This window comes from Microtus ochrogaster, linkage group LG5 (assembly GCF_000317375.1).
Source record: "Microtus ochrogaster isolate Prairie Vole_2 linkage group LG5, MicOch1.0, whole genome shotgun sequence".
NCBI classification, from domain to species: Eukaryota; Metazoa; Chordata; class Mammalia; order Rodentia; family Cricetidae; genus Microtus; species Microtus ochrogaster.
In genome coordinates, this window is record NC_022031.1 from 12893068 (window position 1) to 12919196 (window position 26129).

At 39.4% G+C, this 26129-nt stretch overlaps 1 protein-coding gene across 1 annotated transcript in view; it reads left to right on the forward strand.

Annotated features, from left to right (window-relative positions):
* Trpa1 (transient receptor potential cation channel subfamily A member 1) overlaps positions 1 to 21444 on the forward strand; it is a 44859-nt gene extending 23415 nt beyond the window's left edge. Inside the window, exons 14-27 of the mRNA XM_005362351.2 lie at positions 2827 to 2993; positions 5198 to 5291; positions 6180 to 6239; positions 7191 to 7289; positions 8389 to 8459; positions 8984 to 9146; positions 10044 to 10133; positions 11984 to 12153; positions 13904 to 14033; positions 14539 to 14721; positions 16129 to 16197; positions 18806 to 18916; positions 20487 to 20584; positions 21246 to 21444. Coding sequence (XP_005362408.1) covers positions 2827 to 2993; positions 5198 to 5291; positions 6180 to 6239; positions 7191 to 7289; positions 8389 to 8459; positions 8984 to 9146; positions 10044 to 10133; positions 11984 to 12153; positions 13904 to 14033; positions 14539 to 14721; positions 16129 to 16197; positions 18806 to 18916; positions 20487 to 20584; positions 21246 to 21444 — 1704 coding nt within the window. The remainder of the gene's footprint in view (positions 1 to 2826; positions 2994 to 5197; positions 5292 to 6179; positions 6240 to 7190; positions 7290 to 8388; positions 8460 to 8983; positions 9147 to 10043; positions 10134 to 11983; positions 12154 to 13903; positions 14034 to 14538; positions 14722 to 16128; positions 16198 to 18805; positions 18917 to 20486; positions 20585 to 21245) is intronic.
* Positions 21445 to 26129: the final 4685 nt, after the last annotated feature.

Below are 26129 nucleotides of genomic sequence, written 5' to 3' on the forward strand. Positions count from 1 at the left end.
GGCATCTGATGTGTTACAGCAATTTGAAAGGATTAACTTTACTGATTTTTATTGGGGTTTATTCTAGCTTTTTTTTTTTCTTTTTCTATTGCTATGATAAAGCATCCTAACACGGAACTTAGGGGAGGAAGGGGTTTGTTGGACTGACAGTTCTAGGTTACAACCTATCACTGAGGCAGAGGCGGGGCATATGAGACGGGAACTCAAAGCACCTACCCATCACATCCACAACAGAACCAGAAGAAATGAATGTGCCTTTGCTGCTTGCTTTCTGTTCAGCATGGTTCTTCCAGCCTACAGTGGGAAGAGTCAATTAACACTCAAGACAATGCCCACAGGTGGACCAGATCTAGAGAACTCCTTAACTGAGACTCTGCTCCTAGGCTGGGTTGACCCTAGTCTGTGGCAAGTTGACAATCACCATCATAATCCTACACTTGTCAACTTGACATATAAACACCCTCGTGACTTGTAAACCATAGTCTTCCTTTCTTTATATTCAAGTGCTCACATTAATATTATATATAAAATACAATCCAATGTAAAAGTTTCCAGTCCTTATAAAGCCAACTCTTTAAAAATTCAAAGTCTCTTTAAAAGTCCAAAATCTCTTAAGTGTGGGATCCTGTAAAAAATAAATTTCATACTTAAGCATGATCAGTCCAAAGAGAAATGTGCTGGCTAGTTTTTTGTATACTTGACACAAGCTAAGGCCATCTAAAAGGAGGGAAACTCAATTGAGAAAATACCTACATCAGATCAAGCTACAGGACATTTTCTTAGTGGTTCATGGGGGAGGGCCCAGTCCATTGTGGGCAGTGCTATTCCGGGATGTTGGTCCTGGGTTCTATAAGAAAACAGGCTGAGCAAGCCTTGATGAGCAAGTCAGTAAGCAGCACTACTCTATGGCCTCTACAACAGTTCTTGATTCCCGGTTCCTACCCTGTTTGAGTTCCTGTCCTGACATCCTTTGGTGATGAATAATGGTATGGAACCATAAGTCAAATAAACCTTTTCTTTTCTAACCTGCATTGGTCATGGTGTTTCATCACAGCAATAGTAACCACGGAAGAAGTGGACCATGGCATCTAAGTAAACCCAAACCCCAGCAGCTGGATAGACAAATCTCGTATCCCACAGTCCAACATCTGAGACCCAAAGGGCATTATAAATGTCTCCAGCTCTGCCATCCACAGGACACAGTTTCTGTCCTAGGCCTGGGCCAGTCTTGCTTCACACCTGCATCTGGCCTTGGTGGATATCCCACAGTACTGGCCTGTCTTCATGCAGCAGAGTGTTCCCCTGCACCAATGGCTTTGTGAGGACTCTCCAGGTGGATTCCTACCCTGTTACAAAGGGTCAAGCCTCAGCCACTCCATGATCTCCTCAATCTTTCATTTTTCCTATCTTCAGAACCCCATACCCCCATGGGCAATGTTTTCACTACCAGTTCTGCCTGCCCTCACCTCACCAGATCACAACTGTATGACTTTCCACATACAAAACCTGAGGAAATGTTTTCCTATTTTCCCAAGGAAGCACTGAAGGCTTCACTGAGCTACTGTGACCTCTTATTAATTACGGCTGATTCTTCAGCCCCAGCATGATCAGCACACAGATTCTTAGCCAAACCACACAAATGGCCCCTATCTCTGCTATCAATAAACTCCCCTGTATCATGATCTGGGCCTCCACTATCTGCAGGCCACTTGAGCATTCTTAACGTCTGAGTTCCCACATAAGAATTCCCTTTAAGCTCTGAGCACTCAATGTCTTTTCCAACCTAAAGTTCCAAAATCACCTACAATCCTCCAACAAAATGATTCAAAGCCATAAAAACTCATGAGATCATGTTCATCACAGCGACAGCCCTATCTCTGTTAGTGCTGATTTCTGTTCTGGTTTCATTTCTGCTGCTGTGATAAAGCAGGCCAACAAAACACAAAATAGGGTGTATCTGATTCACAATTCCATGTTCCAGACAGTCACTGAAGTCAAGGCAAAAACTCAAAGCAGCTAGCTATATCACATACATGGCCAAGAATAGAGAGAGATGAGTGGACCCTGGCTGTCTGGCTCCCATATGGCTTTCTTCTGTCTTTTCTTGTTTAGGAACCCCCACCAAAGGAATGATGCCACCCACAGTGGGCTGAACCCTTCTACAACAATCAACAATCAAGCCACACCCCCTTAGACAGGGCCACAGGCCAACCAGATCTAGACAGTTCTTCGGCTGAAATGCTCTTCTAGGTTGTGTCAAGATGGACATTAAAGCTGCAGTTTTTCCTTATTTGTTTAGGGAGTGTTGAAATGTGTATTTCCTCAAGAAATGACTGGGATAGGCCATCATGATTTCTGTTTGTATTTTTAAAAATATTTTTATATAGGAAATTGACCAATTTGCAACATTATGCTAGTCTCTGACTTCTTAATGAGCTTGTAGAACACGGAAGTCTGGAATCCACAGTTCTAATAGGTGCTAAGTCCTCAGGGGCAAGTGCTTCTGTGTTTACTATCAGAGCCTTACTTCGGAAGCTTCTCATTTGTCCTTGGGGGATCATCTCACCACAGAAGCAACACAGAACACCATAAAGTAGCGCGTGTACGCGCGCTCACACACACACACACACACACACACACACACACACACACACACACACACACAGAGTCTTTGGGTGATAAAGCCATTGTTTAAATCATATGCTGGCTACTAAGTAGTTAGAGCTTTGTTGATGGTTCTTTTAAGCAACTCAGCAGTGAAACAAGGCAAGGACAAAGTGCTTTACCACACTCAACGCACTTATGTGCTCTGCTTTTGTCTGAAAGAACACAGCGCTCCACTTTGCAGCACGGGAAGGCCACGCCAAGGCTGTTGCCATGCTCCTGAACTACAACGCTGAAATCCTCCTGAACAAGCAGCACGCCTCCTTTCTTCATATTGCGCTGCACAATAAGCGGAAGGAAGTGGTTCTCACAACCATCAGGAGTAAAAGGTGTGTGTCTTCCTGTCTCCCTTGTAACCCTCGTCCTAAGGTAGCGAAGGTGTGTGTCTTCCTGTGTCCTTGTAACTTGCACCCCCATGTAATAGAGTGCACCCCGAGCCTGAGGACAAGTGAGAGGGAAGGAACATGCTTCAACTTTGAATCAACAATGCAAATGCCCATTGTTCTGTTATTGCTAACAATGGGAGCACTGCTTCATCCTCAGTCTTCCTTTCTACAAACCGAGAGTAATAGCCCAACACTACCTGCTTAGCCCTTTGTGAGACCCTGGGGTCCACACACAGAGAATGATAGGCAACAAGGTCAAGCAAACTCTGCTTTGCCTTCCTGGACTTGCCTGCCAACACAAACTCCCAAGCTGGTTGCTGATGAAGATGGGTCTAGGACTAGGGAGGTAGGCCATCAGGTCACCATGCCTGCCCGCAAGCCCGGCTACCTGAGTTTGATCTTTAGAACACAGACGGTGGAAGGAAAGAACTGACCTCCACAGGTTGTCCTCTAACCAAATCAGCACACAGCCAGTTCCTCCATGCTGCATGTCCTCCAGACAAACACAATAAACAAATACACGTAAATAATAACAATATAGGAAGTATAATTAAGATTACTAATGGCACTTAATGAAATGTCCCTTTACAACACGTGACCTTTTATAGATATCTTTGTAAATCATCCTCTAAGGAGTTTACTCTTGTTTTTCAAACATTTATTTAATTTAATGTTTTTTTCTGTCGTGTGTGTGTGTGTGTGTGTGTGTGTGTGTGTGTGTACCACATGTGTACCTGGTTCCTGCAGGGGTCAGGAGAGCAAGTTAGCCCCTGAAACTAGCCTTGTGGGTAGTTGTGAGGCATCATGTGGGTGCTGGAAATTGAACCCATGTCCTCTGGAAGGACAGTCAGTGCTCTTGACCACTGAGCCATTGCTCTAGCACATATAAAGACTTTGAATGATGAAGCTTGGTGGTGGTTTTCCATTATTCAAACAAAACTTCTCTATAACAGCACAAATAAATATTCAGACAACTTCTGTCACCAATTTGGGGATACAAAGTGACCAAAAATTTATATTCAAGGCAATAGATCTAGCCTTGGTTTGGAGTTTGTGGAGTTTTGAGAAATTTGTTAGCTTTGAAACACCAGTGAGGCAAAGTGCTTAGCCATCTTTTCTGATAACAAAGCAGATATTCCACTTGACTTTTACTCATGTGTTGGTAGTAGTACCATAAGGCTTATCTTACAGGTATTATCTTAGAGATAATGAGTTCATCTTTGCTTCTTGTTACTGACTTAATTTCTCTTTGGAATACTAAGTAGGTTCCAGTTCCATCTCTTTAGAAGGTGATAAAGAAACACTCTGTAATGTTATGTCAGGTTCTATCCTCACTACTACATTCAAGATTTGTTATTTTTTGATTCTACTCAATACATCACATATATGAATCAAATATGGATGTCATACAAAGTTGCTGATTCTAGTATGTTAATACAACTTTCCCCACCTAACACAATAACTTCTGAAAGTACTTACTTAGCATGTCAGAATTGCAGGTGGGAACTAAGACAAAGACATGCCTCTTTAAAAGACATTTAAAGAAAGATAGCAGTCATTCTGAACTTCACCCACATTCCTAATCCCCATTAACAGATTAGTGTGATGTAGATGAACTGATCTGGGCTCACATGGCTCCACTGTGGTCAGCCTGTGAACATGATGCTATAGAATACAACTGATATTAGGCTTCCACTACAAGTATAAAATCTTCAGTTTCAACTACAATTCAAAAGGGTGATTAATTATTGTACTTCTCTGTAGTAGGGAGTCCACTTGTTTATTTCCTGGCTGCTCAGACTCCCGAAATAACCACACAGAAACTGTATTAATTAAATCACTGCTTGACCAATTACTTAAGTGTATTGCTAGCTAGCTCTTACATCTAGTATGAACCCATCTCCATTATTTTATATTTTACCATGAGTTTCGTGGCCTTTCTGCAAGGTTTCAGTGTGTCTGTCTCTGACGATGGCTCCATTGCTTCTCTCTGACTCCTCCTCCTTTCTTCCAGCATTCAGTTTAGTTTTCCCCACCTAGTTAAGTTCTGCCTTGCTATTGGTCCAAAGCAGCTTCTTTATTAATCAGTGGTATTCGCAGCATACAGAGGGGAATTCCACATCACTTCTCTTCTGTTTTATTTGCAGATGGGATGAGTGTTTTCAGGTTTTCAGTCATTATTCTCCAAGCAATCGATGTCCAATCATGGAAATGGTGGAATACCTACCTGAGTGCATGAAAGTAAGCTCCTTAAAACAAAAGTCTTTGTGGGTATGTGCTTGACATGTAGTGTGGAAGGAGGGCTTGCTCTTAGAATTTTAACCTTGCAGGAGCAGTTCCTATCTTTGCAGTTTCTAATTTTCAAAGACTAGCAAATAGTTAACAAGGGCCTGCTTGGAAAAATAATACTAACAATTATTTCCTGTATTATAATAAAATCTGGTAAATAGATTTTCTTCTTCAAATAATTCATATTTAGGGCAGAAACACAGTAGTATTTGATAGTTGAATGAAAGCTCTTCAAGTTTGCATTTGTTTCTAGCATTTATATTTAAGATGCCTTCCTTACGAATTCAGGCACCTGACTTCCTATAGGAATCAAAATACCTAGGACAGCCTTCTCAGACAACAGGAATTGCTTGGTTGAACACCAGCTGCTTCTGAGTGTAGAATCCTCTCCCACGTGGCACACCCATTTCTTCCTTTCTCATGCTCAGTTAAGTGGCAGTGGTCATATATGGTTATTCTTATGGAACTGGTTTTTTTTTTTGTACTAGGAAGATGTTGTTCAATATATGTGACTATTCAAACATGAAGATAATAGTTTGTGGCTTGATCAGCAATGAAAAAAAAACCTGTTTATAAGGCTCCTGCACCCCAGATGAACATATAACCTAAAGGACCATATTAGTGACAGGAAGCAAAGTCATGGTATTAACTCACCATGGCCTTTCTTAGCGCAGCAGTGCCACTAAAGAAAACTCTCACTTTTTTGTTATTCCTGGAGAAGGTTTGTAAAGCAAAGGAAAGCACGGAACCAGCTTGTATATGATTTTACACATGAAACAAAGTCCTTTCTCATGTGCAGCCTGCTCCCCCAACATCTCAGCTGGGTTTTCTTTCTCAAAGGTTCTTTTAGATTTCTGCATGATACCTTCCACAGAGGACAAATCCTGTCAGGACTACCATGTAAGTTTATTTTATTATGATAATCTGAAGTGTATTTTATAAACATTCCTTGAAATATGAAAGTGGTGCTACTGTAGTTCTACAATCTACAGTAGATGATGAGTATTGGCTTCCTATTGTATTATTTGTTTATGAGAGAATATTCTCCTCACATTCTGTTTCCCCCAAAGATTTAGTTATTTCTAATCCCATCAGTTAGTGTTGCTTCCAGTGTTTACACTTGTATATTTTACGGGAAGAGTGACTATCTAAGAAACTAATGTCTCATGGGCATGGCTGACCAGTTGTCCTAAGAAGTCTGGGAGCTTCTTAGGCATATATGAAGCTATTTATTATATCTTCTTATTCCTAGCTCTGAGAGGACAACATGGCAAGTAATCATCTTTTTTCCTCAGGATTAAGAATCTAGACCACCAGATTTTCTAGACCACCAGATTTTGGGTGACTTAGATCATTTATATAAACAGGGAGCCAATTTTTTCTTCTTTCTGTAAAGAAATTAAAAATACATTTCCAATTTATTTATTTTATTAATTACATGAATAACTTGGCTTTCTTTTCTCCATTTGAGATTACTACTAGTTATACCAGTTGACTTTCAGCAAAAGTTTGAGTTTTCATATTTGATTTATCAAGAAGGAGTGACAGGGGTCTAGACAAATGGTTCAGTAGTTAAACGCACTGGCTGCTTTTCCAGAAGACTCAGGTTCAATTCTCAGCACCTTCATTGTGGTTCACAGTTGTCTTCAATTCCAGTTCTAGGGGATCAAATCCCTCTTCTGGAATTTGTGGACACCAAGCACATATGCACTATGCAGACATATATATAGGCAAAACATCTATACATCTAAAATAAACAAACGCATCTCAACAAACATTTTAAAAAGAAGTAGTTGGAAACCTTTACTAGGCTGATTATTGACTAATACTTTAAATTTATATCATCCACAGATTGAATATAATTTCAAATATCTTCAGTGCCCACTAGCATTGACCAAAAAATTAACACCTACCCAGGATGTGAGATACGAGCCTCTTGCAATCCTCAATGTAAGTCTAGTGCTTGTATTAACTGATTTGTTTCCTCTTGGACTCTGAATTGATTGCCTACAACATGATGGTTGGAAATGGAAGAGCTCTGGGGAGATAGTTTTATTGTTCAATGTCCATATCTACCACCTTCTGTTGCCCAAGCCTGTGTTTTTTCACTCTGGGCTTTTCTAGGATTCATCTGCTCTGTAGGATATCCTTTCTAGGTTGACATGCTCATCTGGAAAGGAAGATCCTTCTAAATGAGGATCTGTTGCTCACCAAAGTAGTATGTCTATGTATTATAGTAACATTAGCGTTTTCATGAATCATAGAGGATCTGGGGGTTCTCTTATTCCCTAGAGGTTATTAATTTTTCTTTATATAGGTCTGGGATAATTAAAGTATAATAATTTTGATATAGATACTTGTAGTTACAAATAACACCTCCCAGATTTATAATGTATATATTATTTTAACTGCTTGTATGTGCCCTTCTGATAGAATTCCTTCTAAAAAAGTAAGGCTGAATTTCTTCAATGACAGAATGAGGGTAAACCCTTGCCAATTTGTCTATAATTTCTATTTCTGCTGTAACTCAATTTCAGATCAATAAGATTATACCATATTATTGGGACAGAAATTAAAAGGGACAGGCTAAATCAAGTGGTTGCACCTGCGTAAAAATATTGACTCTGACTCTCTCTCTTTCTTTTTATTTCTCTCTCTCTCTCTCTCTCTCTCTCTCTCTCTCTCTCTCTTTCCCTTCCTATCTACCTATCTATGTATCTCTGTCTCTCTCGCATTTTTTTTTGAGACAGGGTTTCTGTGTGTAACCTTGGCTGTCCTAGAACTCTCTCTATAGGCCAGGCTGGCCTGGATCTCACAGAGATCCACCTGCATCTACATCCCAAGTGCTGGGATTAAAGGCATGAGTTACCACTGCCCAGCACATTTTTAGTTCCTGTGAAAGTTTAAACTTCTCAGATTTTTTTTAAATAAGCAAACATTGCTCTTACAGTACCATAATAACATTATAAATATAAAAGCAAAGCAGAAGGCTCAGTTCATCCTCAGTTATTTAACACCACTGTGTACTTATTGCTCTTCCCTTGTTCAGGTCATGGTACAACATAACCGCATAGAGCTCCTCAACCACCCTGTGTGTAAGGAGTACTTACTCATGAAATGGTGGGTACCAGCACTTCTGCTTCAAACAATGTTAGCCTTGACTCTATTCAAGGCCTTCTCAATCATTTTACTGCAGCTGTATTTTGTTGTTTTAGATATTATTATATTGTAGAATTTAAGAAGAATGAGCATTGAAGACAAATTTTGTCATTAAAAATTATTGTTTATCTTTGACTCTAATACATTTTGAATGTGTGTTTTTTAATGTGAGACAAATCACCCTGTGGGTCACAAAGTTTAGTGAGCAGTGAGACAATAGGGGCATAGTACAGGAAGGCTCAATTTGCAGCTAAGACACATGGATGAAAGATTTATTTTCCATGAGCTAGTGAGACATTGCCATCTGCTCAGCAACTGAGATTCTATCTCTGAAAATGAGGAACATAAATTAGAAGAACTTTTGGTTGTAAATGTAAGGAATTTATAAAATAGATGTCTGAAATAGATCATTGCTATTTTCAGTAGATATCTGTAAATGTATTTATTTGAAATGACTCAGTTATGATTTGTTCATTTTTTTGCAGGTGTGCGTATGGATTCAGAGCTCATATGATGAACTTGGGATCTTACTGTCTTGGTCTCATACCTATGACCTTTCTTGTTGTCAAAATAAAGCCTGGAATGGCCTTTAACTCAACTGGAATAATCAACGAAACTACTAATCATTTGGAAACAGTAGACACTCTGGTATTTCAAAACTTCAACATTTTAAAATTAAGGATTGTAAAATTGTGTTTTTCTTTAGAAATAACAAGTTTATGATAAAGCTGACATATCAGGAATCAGTTATTGTTAATAGAACTTATTTGTGGTATAAATTTCTTCAATTTTTTTTTGAGTTGAGAAAAAAATATTAACAAATGGTCTTTGTGGAGAATGCAGAGAAAGGGATATAGGAAGAGCTGGTTTATGAGTTCAAGCTTTTATGAAAAAATGTAAAAACTTTGGAAATAGTGGTATGATGTAATGGTATAAATTGGTTAATGAGAGGAATTATATTTCTACTATAGTATAAAGAAGTATTTAAGATGTAGATTTTTTTTAAAGTTACAAATTAGGAGGAGAGGCAGTGAGATGGAGCAATAGCTAAAAGCACTTGTTGTCAAGTCTGATGACCTCAGCTCAATACCTAGGACCCAAATGGTAGGAAAGGAGAAACTACTTCTTCAAACTGCCCTCTGATGTCTACCTTCATCCTATGACATGAGTGTATGAATGCATACGTGTGTGCACACACATGCACACTAAATAAAGTAACAAATATATCTAATACTATTTTAAATCAATAAATTTTATGATGAGTACTTTACCATATTTTTTAAAAAATATGTATAAACTTGCAGATCTGTGTCCCTTTATAATTCACTTGACAATCTTTGAACATATAGTAATAGGGATGTTAAGAAATGAGTATATTGTCTCTACTAAGTGAGAGAAGGATTGGCATGATGAGAATTTTCAGTTTAATGCAATTGTGGGCAATGCATAGAAATGAAACAAATATGAAATGAAATTTACTAGTGGAAAATTATAGTGGAACTAAATTTTATCTACTCAAACCCCTCATCATACTTTCTGTTTCAGAATTCATTTCCAATAAAAATATGTATGATTCTAGTGTTTTTATCAAGTTTATTTGGATATTGCAAAGAAGTGGTCCAAATCTTCCAACAGGTACATAATTCAGTTGGTATTTCTAAGCTCTAATCATTTTAATATAGAGAATTAACTAATAAACAATTATTTAAATGGTATTTGCCATATTCAATTCACACAGTGTGGCTCATGTAGAAACTTCAAATTGTAGAAATAGCGTAATTTTTGGTAAGGTCACTCTGCCTTTTGATACACCTGAGAGAGTTGCTCTACCCTTTCAGCCTCCAGGCGGGTCTGTCTTTCCACTGCAATCGTTAGAAATGACTTCAACGTGTTTGCTCTCGTATTATTTAGGGTATGTTTGCTTATAGTCAATTTTAATTGTACTACTAAAATCCAGTTTAAAATTTGAAATATAAGTAATTTTAAAGAACTTCTCTAGACCCCATTTCAAACAGGTCTATCTTTGAATCACTGCCATAAGAGGATTTTTTTTCTTTTTATTGAAAGCCAAATTGTTATAAAATTTGGAGCCTTTTTTGAGCTGGGGTTCTTACTCTGGCTGAATCTGGCCTTGAACTCATGGTCTGCTTGCCACCACCTTTGGAATCCTGTGGTTATCTGAATGTGCCAGCCCATGGCTTGAAATTTTTTCATGGCATTGTCTCTTACTTAATTATTCTTTTTAAGATAATGAGTTAGGTTAGGTACAGCTTAGATATACAAATTACATAAAGTACCCAAAGATCTTTTCTTGGATTGACAAATGAGAGAGAGTCCATATTTCTTTTTTTTTCAAGGTTTATTTATTAATTATGTATATAGCATCTGCTTGCACATATCCCTAAAGGCCAGAAGAGGGTACCAGATCTTATGGGTGTGAGTCAGTCCTCTTTACCATTGAGCCGTCGCTTAGCACCGAGAGTCTGTATTTCTAAGTATATAGTTTGAAATTTTTCATTTATAGCTTTTGTATATTTTTGAACTTTTTATAAATGATAACTCTTTTATAACAGTACATTTTTTAAATTTTCTTTGTTGTATAATGTAAGTGCACAGATATCCGTATTAAAGATGAATGACAATAATGCAAATTTACATTCACTTTCTATAATGTATCAAATACTCTCCAGTGTGTGTGTATTCTTTTGGTCAGTGAATTGTCACACTCCAGAGCGTTAAGCTGCATTGTTGTTTTTACCTTTAATGATTTAAGACCCATTATTCAGACTCTCTTATCTTCTCCCATCTTCCTAACTTTACATTGCAATTGATAGTTTAAAAACTCTGACATTACACACTTCCTCTGTTAGAGTTGATCTCCCTCTTTCTGGCTTATGTTGAAATGGTCTACAGTATGGAGCATTTAACATCCAGAACATTCCACTAAGCACCCCATTGTGCTTTGACTTTGTTCTTTCACTTTCAGCTCATGTCTCAAACGTCCTTATAGCTGGACTTACTCACAGTGCCTGACCAGAAACGTGTGCCCTAAGAGGCAGAAAGATCTCAGGAATTATGAGACCAATCTACAGTTGTTTAGAAGTTCCCTAAAGCTGGGAGGTGGTGACACATGCCTTTAGTCCAGCATTTGGGGGAAGGTGCAGAAGGATCTCTGAGTTCGAGGCCAGCCTGGTCTACAGAGTGAGTTACAGGACAGCCAAGGCTACACAGAGAAACCCTGTTTTGAAAGGAAATAACAACAGTAAAAAGACCAAAAAAAAAGTTCTCTTAAGAGGGAATAGTCTATACAACACAGACAGGGCTAATAAGAAAAAGACTGTAGCACTTTCTTAGTTATCAGCTACTCGTGGCACTAGGACAGCCAGTGCCTCAGCCGTCTCTAGCCCTGGCTGTAAGTCACTCCAGAATGACAGATGTGACCCCAGGTTTCCCCGTGTGGTAACTCTCCATCCTTCTCTATGCAGAAAAGGAACTACTTCCTGGATTACAACAATGCTCTGGAGTGGGTCATCTACACAACCAGTATCATCTTCGTGCTGCCTTTGTTTCTCAACATCCCGGCCTATATGCAGTGGGAATGTGGAGCAATAGCAATATTCTTCTACTGGATGAACTTCCTGTTATATCTTCAGAGGTAAGACCAGTTTGGATGATTTTTATATTCTCTAAACTTTTAATGTCAAAGAAAGACAATTAGAAGTGATGTGAATTTGTAAACTTGCATCTCGCTGGTTCTAGTTGTTTTAAATGTAAGGATTTGAACATCTTAATCCTGAAGGGCTGAGTGTGCAGATTGAGGCTTTAGCTCCTCAATTTGGGACTATTAATTATTTTCGGTGCACGTCAGTGTGAAGAGGGAGCAGTTCTGTATATGCAACCACGTTGTGTGTAGTGAACAACATTCCAGATGTCTCCCCACTAGATGCCAGATGCAGATCGCCATCCTCAGTGTAGCATCCAAAGGTACATGGCCACAGCCCCTGAGTGCCAAGTCTACCTTCATCAGCAAGCCTGTAACAAACACGGACAGAAACCAAAATGAGAGTGTTAGTTACTCTTGTTTCATCTGACATTTGGTAAAAATTTACTTTGGGTTAAAACACTCAAATTAACTGAATAAAAGTAATAAAAAAAACAGGGAATAAAATAATCTATTTTTTTTTAAAAGTAGTAAGTTATTCAAGAAAAAGAAAGTGGCTAAATTCTTGTTTTAACAGTTGCTGGTGTTGAGCTAAGCATCATTTTTTTACATGTGTTTATGATAACAAGAAGTAAATGGTACTATCTGCATTGCATCAAAGAAGAAACATAAACACTGAGTATGGGAAATTTACCGAAGGTCAGCTAGTAAGTTGAGAAATAGTTTGGACCAAAGTATCGAGTCTCCAGGGATAAGCTTGCTCTTATTTGTGTACCTTTATGTAAATAGTGCAGCCATGCTGACTGAGGTGTGGGCCCTTGGAGAGAGGGGATAAAGAGCAGTGACCCAGAAGGAACACAGATTCAAATCAGCCACTATCAGTGATCTCCCCACATTTCTGGTCCTTTTGGGGAACATAGCTAAGTTTCCTTTCAGATTTTCCAAAAAGTGTATGTTTAGATTCTGGTATAAATTAAGTAGTGGGATTTTGTTACATGTGATTCCTTCTTCTGAGAGTTTTTGACAAAGGAAGAATGCAAGCTCGTAGCCAGATGTTGCACTTGTGTGTCAATCACTTCACAGTATAGTACGCTGGGGGTGGGTTGTAGGGATGGATGAGTGTAAATGTGTATTTGTGCCCAGTCTTGGGAACTTCTGAAAACATGATCTCCTGTAATTGATCTCTATTTGATCCACCACAGGGTTTCTGTCCCTAATGCCTTTATTAAACAACTGACATAATTTTCTTTTATTTACTTTGTGATGGTTTCTCTTTATTACTTAGAGAAAACTGCCATCACCTTGGTCAAGTGGTAAAACGATGAAAGACGGCAAATATTATATTAATAAGAAAGAAACACTCTGCCCAGGGCTGCACAGAGAAACTCTGTCTCAAAAAAGAAATGAAAGGAAAAAAAGAAAGAAGGGAGAAAGGGAAGGAGGGAGGGAGGGAGGGAGGGAGGGAGGGAGGAAGGAAGGAAGGAAGGAAGGAAGGAAGGAAGGAAGGAAGGAAGGAAGGAAAAAAATAAAAGAAAATCAGAAGAGGAGGAGGAGGAGGAAGCAGTCCAATAGTCAGTTTGAAAAGATTTGGTTACTTGCAGATTTGCATTTGTTTGTACCAAAAGGCCTTGCTTTAGCGATTTCATCTGTTAAACCTCCTATCTGACTTACTCCACAATAAATACAGAATTAATACCCTTTGACACCAGAGTAAGCAACTGATTTCTTCCTTTTGCTTTTCTAGGTTTGAGAACTGTGGCATTTTCATTGTTATGTTGGAGGTGATTTTTAAAACTCTGTTGAGATCGACAGGAGTGTTCATCTTCCTCCTATTGGCTTTTGGCCTCAGCTTTTACGTCCTCCTGAGTTTCCAAGTGAGATATTTACATCTCTAGTTGACTTCATTACTAGTAATATTGGAAACAGATATTTACACTTAAATCCTAATAGCTTAGTAAATTAATAACTTTATTTGGATAGTTAATGTTAAGTTGGGAGTGTAGCCCTCAGTCCCTGGCATCCATCCCAGCCAACCCGGCCTGCTTTGATTTGACCTAATTGGATTTCTTGCATTGGCGGAGCTGCCCTTTTCTTATTATTTTTACTTAACAGTTTATATCTTATATATCTTTATTGAAGAAAAAATATAATTTTATCAGATTTTTATCTGGTTAAGAAATTTATATTTAAGCATAAAAATGTCTTTTGTATTTACTTTTGTTGATTGTAGTTAATAATACTTCTCATGACTGTATCTTAAGAGCAGCATTGTGAATTTTAAAAAGTATTCTTAGTATAATTCTTATCACTTAGTCATCAGGAAACCCTTTTTCATGATGGGAGATTTTCATTTCCTGTTTCCTTTCCTTCTTTTTACAGGATGCCTTCAGCACTCCGTTGCTTTCCTTAATCCAGACGTTCAGTATGATGCTGGGTGACATCAACTATAGAGATGCCTTCCTAGAACCATTCTTAAAAAAGGAATTGGCATATCCAGTCCTGACCTTTGGGCAACTTATTGCCTTCACAATGTTTGTCCCAATTGTTCTCATGAATTTACTAGTAAGTGGCACCTCATTGTTCACTCTGTTAGTTACTTGGGACATTTAATAGTACGGACTTAGTTAGGGCTTCTGTTGCAGTGAAGAGACACGCTGACCAAGGCAACTCTTATACAAAAAACAGTTAATTGAGGGGGTTCACTTACAGTTTCAGAGGTTCAGTCCATTATGATAATGACAGGGAGCATGACACTGAGCCGGCAGACACGGTGCTGGAGTTGAGAATGCTATGTCTTCCAAGCAACAGGAAGTCAACTGTCACACTGAGGGAAGCTTGAGAAAAAGAGACCTCAAGGCTCACCCCACAGTGGCACACTTCCTCCAACAAGGTCACACCTCCTAATAGTGCCACTTCCTTCAAGGGTCATTTTTTTTTCCCCCAAACTACCACAAATACTAAGGATTCTTAACCTCTTTAAGACGTTATTTTCGGGGGGGGGGGTGTATTAGTCAGCTTTGTGTTGTTACAAGAAACTTCAGAGGGCAGCAAACTTAGTAAGATGCGGTTTAATACCTGCTGGTTCCCATGGTCCAAAGGCCCTGTGTCCAGATCATGGAAAGTTTCTTAGTTTTTGCCTCCCAGCCTTTGCTGCTCTGTGACTGCCACAGCTTCCTCCACTTGGCCTGCATCTTCAGGGCACTTGCTAGTCACAGCAGTCAGTGGAGGAGTCTCCTATCTCATTTCTCTGCCAAGTTCTCCCCACTCATTGTCACTAAAGAGACAGCTAACCAAAAGCTGATCATTTCAATTTAAAGGTGGGCCTGTTACATTTGTTTTCATGACTCCTTAGAAGCCAGACCAGACCCGTCTGTTCTGTATGCTTGGCTCACCACCATCTTGATCTCACCCAAGTCCCATCTTCCTCAGGACTGTTCCATGTTTCCTTCCTGCCTCCAGAACTCCTGTGTAGGCTTTTCTTTCATCCTGGAAAACCCTCCCACTACGAGCTAACTCTTTCTAATCTTTCAAAGTTCAGTCCAAGTGCCAGGGCTTTTGAGCGGACTTTCTTAGCCAATGGCTCCATCCCCATCACTTTAGTCTGAACTGGATGCTGCCTCCTTATCTTATGTCATTACTCCACTTTGGCAGAGATCTTGACACTGTGTGAAAAAGACATGAGGGAACTCGGTACGACATTTCGACCTTCATGCCCGCTATTGCTTGAGAATACATAGACAACAGTGTGTGCAACACTGAATCTGCTAACACCGCCATTTTAGACTTCCTGGCTCCAGAAATGTAGAGAGAAAATTCACATTGTTTATATTATATGATTTGGCCCATGGTGTCTAGTTGCTTATATACCATTTATTCGATGGTATTTAGTTGTTGAAGCTTGAGTGGAAAGTAAGACTTGATTAATTGTATTGTTTGTTGTGCTATGATTGATCTTTTGTCTTACTACAGATAGGTTTGGCAGTTGGGGACATTGCTGAGGTCCAGAAGCATGCCGCATTGAAGAGGATTGCTATGCAGGTATTATAATTATTAAACATGTATTGAAATCAACACTCTCATGAGTCCTTGTATATAAGAATAGCTGATTTTCTAAGAGCCCTGTCAGTATGGCTATTTCTCCATATGGAGAATTTCTGCCTGTGCCTGTTTGTGTGTTCTCTGGTATTCTTGTTATAATCAATAGATCAGAAAAATCACCCTGGAGTAATCTACCCAGAAAAAATAGAGAAATTGTTTGACAACTTGTATCAGGTTAATGTATGATAAATCAGAGAAACCAGATTAATTACATGCCAACCCAAAAGCAACATTGGTTTGAGGATGTGTGTGTGTGTGTGTGTGTATGTGTGAATGTATCTGTACATATGTATGTATGTTTATGTCTCTATATGTGTGTATGCAGGTGTGTATGTATAGGTGTTTGTATGTGTGTATCTATATAGGTGTATGTATGAGCATACGTGTGTATGAATGTGTGCAGTGTGCATGTGTGGATGTGTATGTCTGGATGTGTATGTGTGTGTGTAGGTGTGTATAGGTGTAGGTGTGGTGTATGTATGTGTACATGTGTAAAGGTGTGTGTTGTGCATGCATGGCTGTATGTAGGTGTGTTTGTGTATGTATGTTTGTGTGTAGGTGTGTGTATCTGTGCATGTGAAGGGGTGTATGTGTAGGCGTAAGTATTCCTCCAGGTTGATCTTGAACTCTCTTTGTCACTGACTGTGGCCTTGAACTTATGATCCTGTTGGCCTAGCCTCTTGAGTGCTGGGCTGATAGGTCTGAGTGCCACCATAATCCAATATGAAGAATTCTTTCCTACTGCAGTCCAAATGTTCAGCTCAGGGGTTCTCCTGTTAGTTTGCCATGTGACCACACAGTCCATACACATGTTTTATGTTGAAGTTCTATCTAGATTTATGAAGCTTTGTTCGCTTGAGTTCTCTGTATTATATTGTTAGGCATTTTAATATAAAGTCCTTCAGAGTGAAAAGACTTATGGATGGGTCTTTGGCTACTGAATCTTGTCGTAGTTTTTTCTTTTAATGTTCTTAATGTCATTGTCTTTAAATTTCAACTGTGAATGGCACCATGGATGCTTCTGGAATATTTAATTATCAGTTGAATATATGCAACTAGAAACTTAAAAATTATATTATAATTAGCTCCAAAACACATATAATTAAGTACTCCTTGTCAAGGTGTGATTCCACCCACCATTGACTTATTTCTGTCTTGGCTCCACGCTGTCTTGCAAACTGGTCTTACAGGTGATAAAAACCAAGTGAAATATCTTCCTATCAAACATGCTGCTGGCATCAGGGCTCCACCCTTTTCCTTTCTTCAGAATGGAACCTGACTCCAGTGTTTGAACAGTCTCATAGCCAAAGAGGCCTGGGGAGAGACAGTGTTTCTCTTTAAAGAAGCTTCTTTCCTGCCAGTGTGTCTGCATGGCCTAGAGGAAGGGTGACTGAAAGCTGAAAGGTTGTGGGCAGTGGATCATGAGGGCCTGGAGATGTTGCTCTATGGTAAAGGCTTTGGCTAGCATTTAAAGACAGAGGGCTTGATCCTTAGAAATTATCATAAAAATTAAAACAAATATTTAACCAGAATTGTAAGCAAAGCACAATACAGATGTTTTGAAACACAAAGGACTTTACAGTCTGTAAAGGGTTGTGTACATCACAATAATAAACGGTAAGCCACATAGTCAGTGCTTCCTCCTTGGGCCACACTTCATTTGAGGCACTCTGCTCGGGACTGTCTTTACAGTTGACTATTTCTAAAGGTCATTGAAATCCTAGGTATTGAAAAGCAGTGTGAACTTAGATTAGAACATGAGTCCCGCTATGCGGTTGTCACAACCACTGTTTCCAAAGAGACACCAAGGGTTGGAATACAGGAAATGTGAAAGACGGAGGGCTCCATGGAAGACTATGTGAACTCTTTGCTGAGCATGCGTAAAGGCCTGGGTTGGATCCCCAGTACTGCTAAAAAAAATTAATAAATAACACGAGAATTAAACAAAATACAAGCTCAAAACAAAAACATTAAAGGGATAAAATACTGTACCTCCAAAAAGAAGTTATATTCAGTATATGTCATGAGTAAAACTCTCTATATCTGCTAATATAAAAAGAAAAACCCACAGAAGGAGCTTGAATTTTTGTTTTCCTTTTGTTTTGTGCATTTAGCTGCATTTGTCTTCTCACTTTGCATGTCCCCAGCTAAGCGACCCTTCCTCTCCTGTCCTGGGCACTTCATACCATTCACACTTCCCAGCAGTACTGGACTCTTGGCACTGTAACCCCCTAAGAGTGCAGGCTCTGCCATCCTCCTTGTATCTCCAATGTGGATTACAGCCCCCGAACACTAACCACCCACTTGCTTACATTAAGTTCTTCAACCATTTCTTCCACGTTGCTTCAAGATTGTTTTCTGGCCTCATGGAGGATAAGGCGAGGGAGGGGCAACTAGGTGACTGAGCTATGGAAGGTGGCGGGTGAAGGAAGCCAGCTCAGTCACTGTGTGAATAGGGACACAGGAATTCATTTTTTATTATGCTCTTGAGGTGATAGTTTTAGATACTAATTAACAGGTCTGTCAATAAACCCAATGTGCATTTTAGGTGGAACTTCATACCAACTTGGAGAAAAAGCTGCCACTGTGGTTCCTACGCAAAGTAGATCAGCAGTACACCGTCGTGTATCCAAACAGACCTCGGCATGGCAGGATGTTAGTAAGTACTCCTAAAGGAAAGCATACCAAGAGATGTTGCATGACATCCATTCACTGTGCTGGCCTCAGCTGTATTCCCAGGGAGGCTTTGGATCTACTCTGCCTGTGGGGAAGACGTGGTTCTGTTTTTGCAAGTGCACAGAACATATCAAAGTAACAGGATGTCGGGAGGGAGACAAATGATCATACACAGCATCACATCCCTGTGAGCTCAGGCAGATACATGGCCAGCTGTACCCTTTTAGTAGCTGTCTAGCAGGGTAGGCGTTCTTCATCTGCTTTTCCTAATCACTTGCCATGCGCATTTATGTGCATATTTATGTTCAGATGTGTGTGCAAAATAGAGAATATGCATGAGAGTGTCTACTATAAAAGACATGAAAAATAATTAAAAGCCAGGTCAGTGTGGTATAAGAGAGAAGAGCCATACTAAAACTCACAAGTTCCAGAACCTAACTTCCATGCCCAGACTGCTCATGTCTTACGACTTCTCTTCCTGAGTTCTTTAGGTGGATTTTACCTTGTGTAATCACAAAATGATAATCTCTGCACAGAAGTTTAGGTTTTATTTTGTCTCCACGCTATTCCCTAACCTTGTACATGGTTTCAATCATCATCTACACCCAGAGTCTCCAGTAACTTGTCTCTCTAGCTGAGAGCTTACTTTTAAGGTCCAGGTCCCCATGTCCAACTTACTTCTTTTTGTTTCCACTGTCTGTCTTTAAGCCTCTTTAAATTTAGCACACTCAAAGCCAATCTTCACATTCACTGTGTTTCACCCTCTCCTCTCCACAGTGAAAAGGTTCCAGTGTTTTCCTAAGGTTCATTTCTGCAATTCATGTCCATGCAATTCGTCAGCCTGGGTGGGCCAGCCATCCTGGTTATACAGCATCCCCTTACTGCTTCTTCTCCTTCTGGTCCACTTTATTTCTATGCAGAGTTCACTTGAGTTCCTCTGTGTCCTGGACCCCTAGAATTATCTCACTCTTGGCCACTTCACATTCACTCTTGACCTTCTCTAGTCAACTGTGATATAAAGGGTTGAGCTGGGGTACAGCTCTAGGCTAAAGAGCTTCCTCATCGTGTGCAAGGCCCTGTGTTCTGTTCCTGGTACCAGGAAAAAGAGGGCACTAAGTTAAAAATTACTAAAGTTAAAACGTCTATATGTGAAATATTGTTCAGTAGTTGAGTTGTGATGACTAATGAGGCAGAGAATTTTCAAAGAATAGACACCTTGTATATGGAACGGTATTGCACACAGTGCAGATTGGGCACTTTGCACGAGTATTTGTGAAATGGTACAATGAAGCCCTTTCTCAGAAGCCCCTATCCCCTCTTTCTCTTATGCCTTCTATAGCATTTGCATTTTAACATCTTTCTCTTATAGATAACTTTGCTGTAGCTTTTGGCCTGATGGTTTCCCAGGTAGACCAGGAGCTTTGTGAGGCCATAGTGGTAGCCTAGGAAAATTCATTCTGCTGAGCCTGATTTGGGGACTGAACTTTTGTGCATGCTCATGAAATAGTTCTAAATTTAATTCACCTTTAGTAACTTCCATGTTTTACCCACAGCGATTTTTTCATTACTTTCTTTGTACACAAGAAACACGGCAAGAAGCACCAAACACTGACATGTGTTTGGAAATAGAAATATTGAAGCAGAAATACAGGTTTGTATTTCTCCATCTACCGTCATATGAGAAATCAGATTCAGTTACATTATAATATTGGTATTTATTTTGTATATGAAATTAGGCTTTATTGAGGGACATTGCTCGTGCAGTGAAAATCAAGAGACATTTTGTAGGGTTGAATTTACTTGTGACAATTCACCAGCCAGTTTGCCCTCCAAGGAATAAATAGGTGAGGATTAAATGCTGATTTCCTTACTACTGAGTTAACTATCATAAACTGTATTCTTCATAGTCATCTCAGTTCATATAATAGAAGCATAAGAAGACTGGGAGGATCCCTTGAATAGCTATTTATTGGACAGGAGTTATGCAAGAGGGCTCTACAGTTTATCTGAGTTTAGATTCCCAATCAACTATTTAGTAGCTATATCCATAGGAAGGCGGCTTAACCTTTTTATGCAGGTTTCATATTGGTAACTGGAAACAATAACTAGAAACAACAGCTAGTCACAAAGAAGACTGGAACTTAGGGAAACTCACTCCAGCTTCAGGAATGTGCTGGGTACTGTGAGGCTACAAGCCAAGCACAGGTACTCGGTATAGAACATTTCTAGTCCCTGGTCCTTGCTGCAGTCAGGGACTAAACATGGGGGCAGGGGGTTGAAAATAAGCCCATGACACATGTGTGCTCTCACAGGCTGAAGGACCTCACTTCTCTCTTGGAAAAGCAGCATGAACTCATCAAACTCATCATCCAGAAGATGGAAATCATCTCAGAGACAGAGGACGAAGATAACCATTGCTCTTTCCAGGACAAGTTCAAAAAGGAGCGGCTAGAACAGATGCAGAGCAAATGGAATTTTGTGTTGAATGCAGTTAAGAACAAACCACACTAGATATTAAATATTATAAATATGTTAGTCCTAAGTGTTATTCACCCAGGCCTTGAGTGGGATGCCTAATGGGAGTGGGGACTGCTTGACTTACTTCAGTGAATTTCAGTTTGGAAAAACAAAGAAACAGGAGTTTGGCAGATGCCACTGCATGGGAAACTGTAGTACCTACAAATTGTCTCTATATGCTCATATTTTCTGTCAACCACTCTGTATTGGGAATATCCTTTCTGACCTGTTCAAGTTGGACTTTAGTGAAGTCTGAGTTTGACTCATTTGAAAGCAAAGTCGTTATAATACGCATTATGAAGGACAGGAATAAATGAAACTATTAAGCCAGGACACAAATGTCAATATTAGATTCCTATTCAATATTTATTGATATAATGTAATCGTGTGACTATAGTTTATATATATGGTCATATAGCATAACTATATAACATGAGATGTCTATAGTTCCAAGTATTAGATTCAAACTTCTCCCATGTAAGGCCTTCTTGTGTTAGAACCTGGGCTGGGACACTGTAATCTCTGTCCCAATAGTCCCGCTCTTCATCTTCTTCTCATTAGCATCACTTTAAGACACTTAACTGAAGTCCTAATCAGTAAATGATGATACACGTGAATGTGACAGTAGCTGTGTGTTTCCCCTCTGCTTAGTCTGTCAATTGTGTTGGCTGTCAATTGTGTTGACTGTCAATTGTGTTGGTTTAAACTAGAACTGTTGCCCATAGCTCATGCCTTTGAACCCTTGGACCCTGGTTGATGATTCTGTTTAGGGAAGTTATTCAACTTTGCTTGCTCTCTACATTCTGGGTGTGGGTGGAAATGTGACCAGTGAGGTTCCTGTTCCTGCTACCATGACCTCTTCCTCATTATCGACTCTTGTTCTGGAGCTGTAAACAAAAATAAACTGTTTTCCCTCAGATCGCGTTTGGTCATGATGATGGTATTGTATCGTGGCAACAGAAAGTGACTTACATACCAATGGTCTTAATAAAGGATAAGGACTATACAATCATCCCTCAGAGACAGCAGTATGAATTTTTATTGCATTTAGCTTTATGAAAATTGCAAATGTCCTTTGTCAGATCCACACCTTTATTCTTTCCATGTGTAATACAAAGGTGTGAATTCACATATCCTAGCATCAAACTTCATATGCTTCTCATGTTTATTGTCTCACCAACTCCAGAAGACATTTACGCCATGAGCGTGACTTTGGCTATGCATGTTTTTATGTTATATGTGGAAAGTGTTGTTTCGAAAGTTCCCCCATTTTATTTATTTTTTTAAAAGGAAAACAAACTATCTTTCTTCATTATACATACCAATCCAAGTTCTCACTCCCTCCCCTCCTCCCATTCCCTCTATATACCCTCCCACCCCACCCCTACCCAGTCCTCAAAGAGGGTAAGGCACATTGCTTTGGGGAAGGTCTAAGGCCCTCCATAGTATATCTAGGCTGAGCAAATTATCCATTCAAAGACATGGTTCCCCAAAAGCCAATACATACAGTAGAGGTAAATCCTGGTGCCACTGCCTGTGGCCCCTCAGTCTGCCCTAGCCATGTAACTGTCAACCACATTCAGAGGGACTAGTATGGTTCTACGCTTGTTCCTTCTCAATCTGGCTGGTGTTCGTTAGCTCAGGTAGACTGTTTTCATGGGTTTCGGCAACATAGTCTTGACCTCTTTACTCATATTCTCATGCCTCCCACTCTTTAACTGGACTTTGGGAGCTCAGTCCTGTGCTCTGATATAGTTCTCTGCCTTTGTTTTCAATAGTTGCTGGATGAAGGTTCTATGGTGATTATTTAAGATATTCATCAGTCTGACTACAGGGTAAGTCAAGATCAGGCCCCTCTCCTTTATTGCTTAGGGTCTTAGCTGGGATCATCCTTGTGGATTCCTGGAAATTTCTTTAGAACCAGGTTTCTTGCTAACCCTATAATGGCTTCCTCAATCAAGATAACTCTTTTCTTGTTCTCATCTCTGTCCTTCGTCCTTCTCCACTATCCCATGTTGAATTTAGAACAGATCTTGACTGCTCTAATGTTGACTTTCCATCAAAGATTCCAACATTCTCTCAGGCCACTGCTTCTGAAATTGACATGCATCAACGTCTGTTGAGGCATTCTTCCTAAGGAAAAGCTCCAAGGTTTTATAGCCACACTAAAGTAATATCTCCCTAATAAAATGCTTTCATGCTATCTCTGAAGTCCCGAGTCCTTCCCCAGTATTACTAACTAAAGAGCAGAGATCATAGAGACCTCTCTCCTCCACAGCAATAGCATAGCCTTCTTTATCTACTTTAGCCACTTCTGGTAGGGACTCACTCTTCAAAATGTTTGTGATTTCTCATCTTCCTCCTCCTACTGTCTTCTGTGTAGACCACTCCCCCTCCAACTCTTTCAAAGTTTACTTTCTGTGGTGCCTTCACATTCACATAGAAATCCCTCTGAATTATGCTCCTGGTTTCTCCTACTTCTGCCCATGATGGTGACTGTTACCTGTCTCCTCCCCTTAACCAGGCACTACATAGATTTGTTCATGGCTCACTTCAGTCTTAGGTGACACAAACTAGGACACATTTCTTTCTTCACTTTTTTCATACTTTGTGTGGTTTCTAGAAGAACACTTTGCACATAATTGGTGCTCAACAAATGCAAACACCAATCAACAAAAATCAGTGAAAATGACAAGTACAGAAAAAGGAGGTAAGGAAACTGCCCCCAAAGTGGCTTGTGCCCTTATGCTATGTCCCTGTCCTGCTTAACAAAAGACATCTTCCTGAGGAGTGCAAGTGTCATGAGAGCCACGTGACCATGCTTTTCCTTCTCACTACTTCAATCTGTGTGATACACACACACACACACACACACACACACACACACACACACACACACATTTAACTATGGTCAGAATGGACAGTAGAAAGAGTTTGTACTTCAGAATAGAACAGTGTGTCAGTGTGTATGCCTGCAGACTTTAGTTCCTATTAGTTCAGTAACTGATTTTTCTCATCTCTACATTGATGGCAATAACTTACACCCCTTGTGTAATTGGCAAGATTAGACAGTGTGTACCCAGGATACCTAGCCAAAAAATGCTAATTTAAGAAAACTGGTGCAGTAGATAAAATTAGACACAAAACTTTGGAAGTTTTGCATCCTGCCCATTAAATCTTTAATTTTCCTTGAAGTTAATTATCATATTGCTATAAACTGAAGTTCCCAGATACTCCTAGAGTCCATTATTCAGGATATAATATAAATCACACATATCATGAAAATATTTATTAAAATAAAACTTCTCAACATTTTAGACTTATTTTTGCCCCAGATGCATATGAACAGACATTGCTAAGCACTGACCACAGAGCAGTGTCATTGAGCGTTTTAAACTATCTTAGACATTTTATAGGAGCAGGTTAAATAATAACAAGGGAAAGGTTTGTGAGGGTTCCTGTTGATCAGACCCTGTTAGAAACCCGCATCTCAACTCTTTTTGAGATTCTCAAAACAATATGTCGATGTTGATGACAGCTCCTGTTTTATGAAAATACTCGTAATCCTTCCAGGTTGAATGCCAAACCTGCAGTCACATAACAGACAGGGACATGGCTACACCTTTCCTGATTCTGTGTTCAGTCAGGCACCTACATTCTCTCTTTAAAAACAAACAAGAGAAGGGGACATTGTTCCACCAATGGCTTCCTGTTTAGGTTATTGAGAGGACTCAAGCAGGAAAGGAAACATTGTAATTGCTGGTATTAGAAGGTTGGGGGATGACACAGGACATGCAGGCAATGAAATCAAGAGTGCAGGCTTGCCTTCTCAGAGACTGCCTTCCCTTCTATTCTGTAGCTGGCTGTTAGATTAAATAATATCACATGTCTCACAGAGATACCCTAAAGATTAAATGAGTGAATAGCAGTACAATATTTAAAACAGTGACTTGCAACATAGCACTCAAAAATACTATGAAAAATACATTAGTTACGGAGATCTGAAAATTATGCATTTATTTAAAGATTATTTTTCTTCTAGACAAAGGAAAATACAAACTATGCAAATCTATCTCAAAACTTTAGTGATGTATCATATCTTACAATGTTTTCCAGCTTGGTTCCAGATTTCATAAGCATAATTTGATTGATATACTCAATGTGCCATCAATATCTCATCAGACCGCAAATGACATGTTATAAGTTGTCAAAACTGAAACAGGCAAGTTGCTTCTCTTTACTGTGACTCAAATAGACTCTTAGTCACCTGATTTCAAGGGAAGATGATTCATAAGGAGGTTAAAAATTGGGCATGGGGCAAAAGAAGAAAATGAAGAGAAAACACAGAATTTGAGAACTAGGTATAAATATTAGTGCTTATATGCAATCCCCCAGCTTCTCTGTCAAATGTATTTAAGCCACAGGCTTATTTAAAATGATACTTTTAGGCACAGTACTATTTTAAAATGCAGTTTAGACATTGTTGCATCCTTTCAAAAAAAATGAGCCATCGACTGTGATGAGAAAACACTTTTTTTTAAACGATCCAAGTACTAAGAAATATTTATAAAACCACTTAGTCAGAATATGCGGTGAGAACTGGGACATAGGTCCAGATGCCCAGCTTTCTACCAGACTCTGCTTCAAGACCTGAAATATCTTTGGGAGTAAACTGAGAA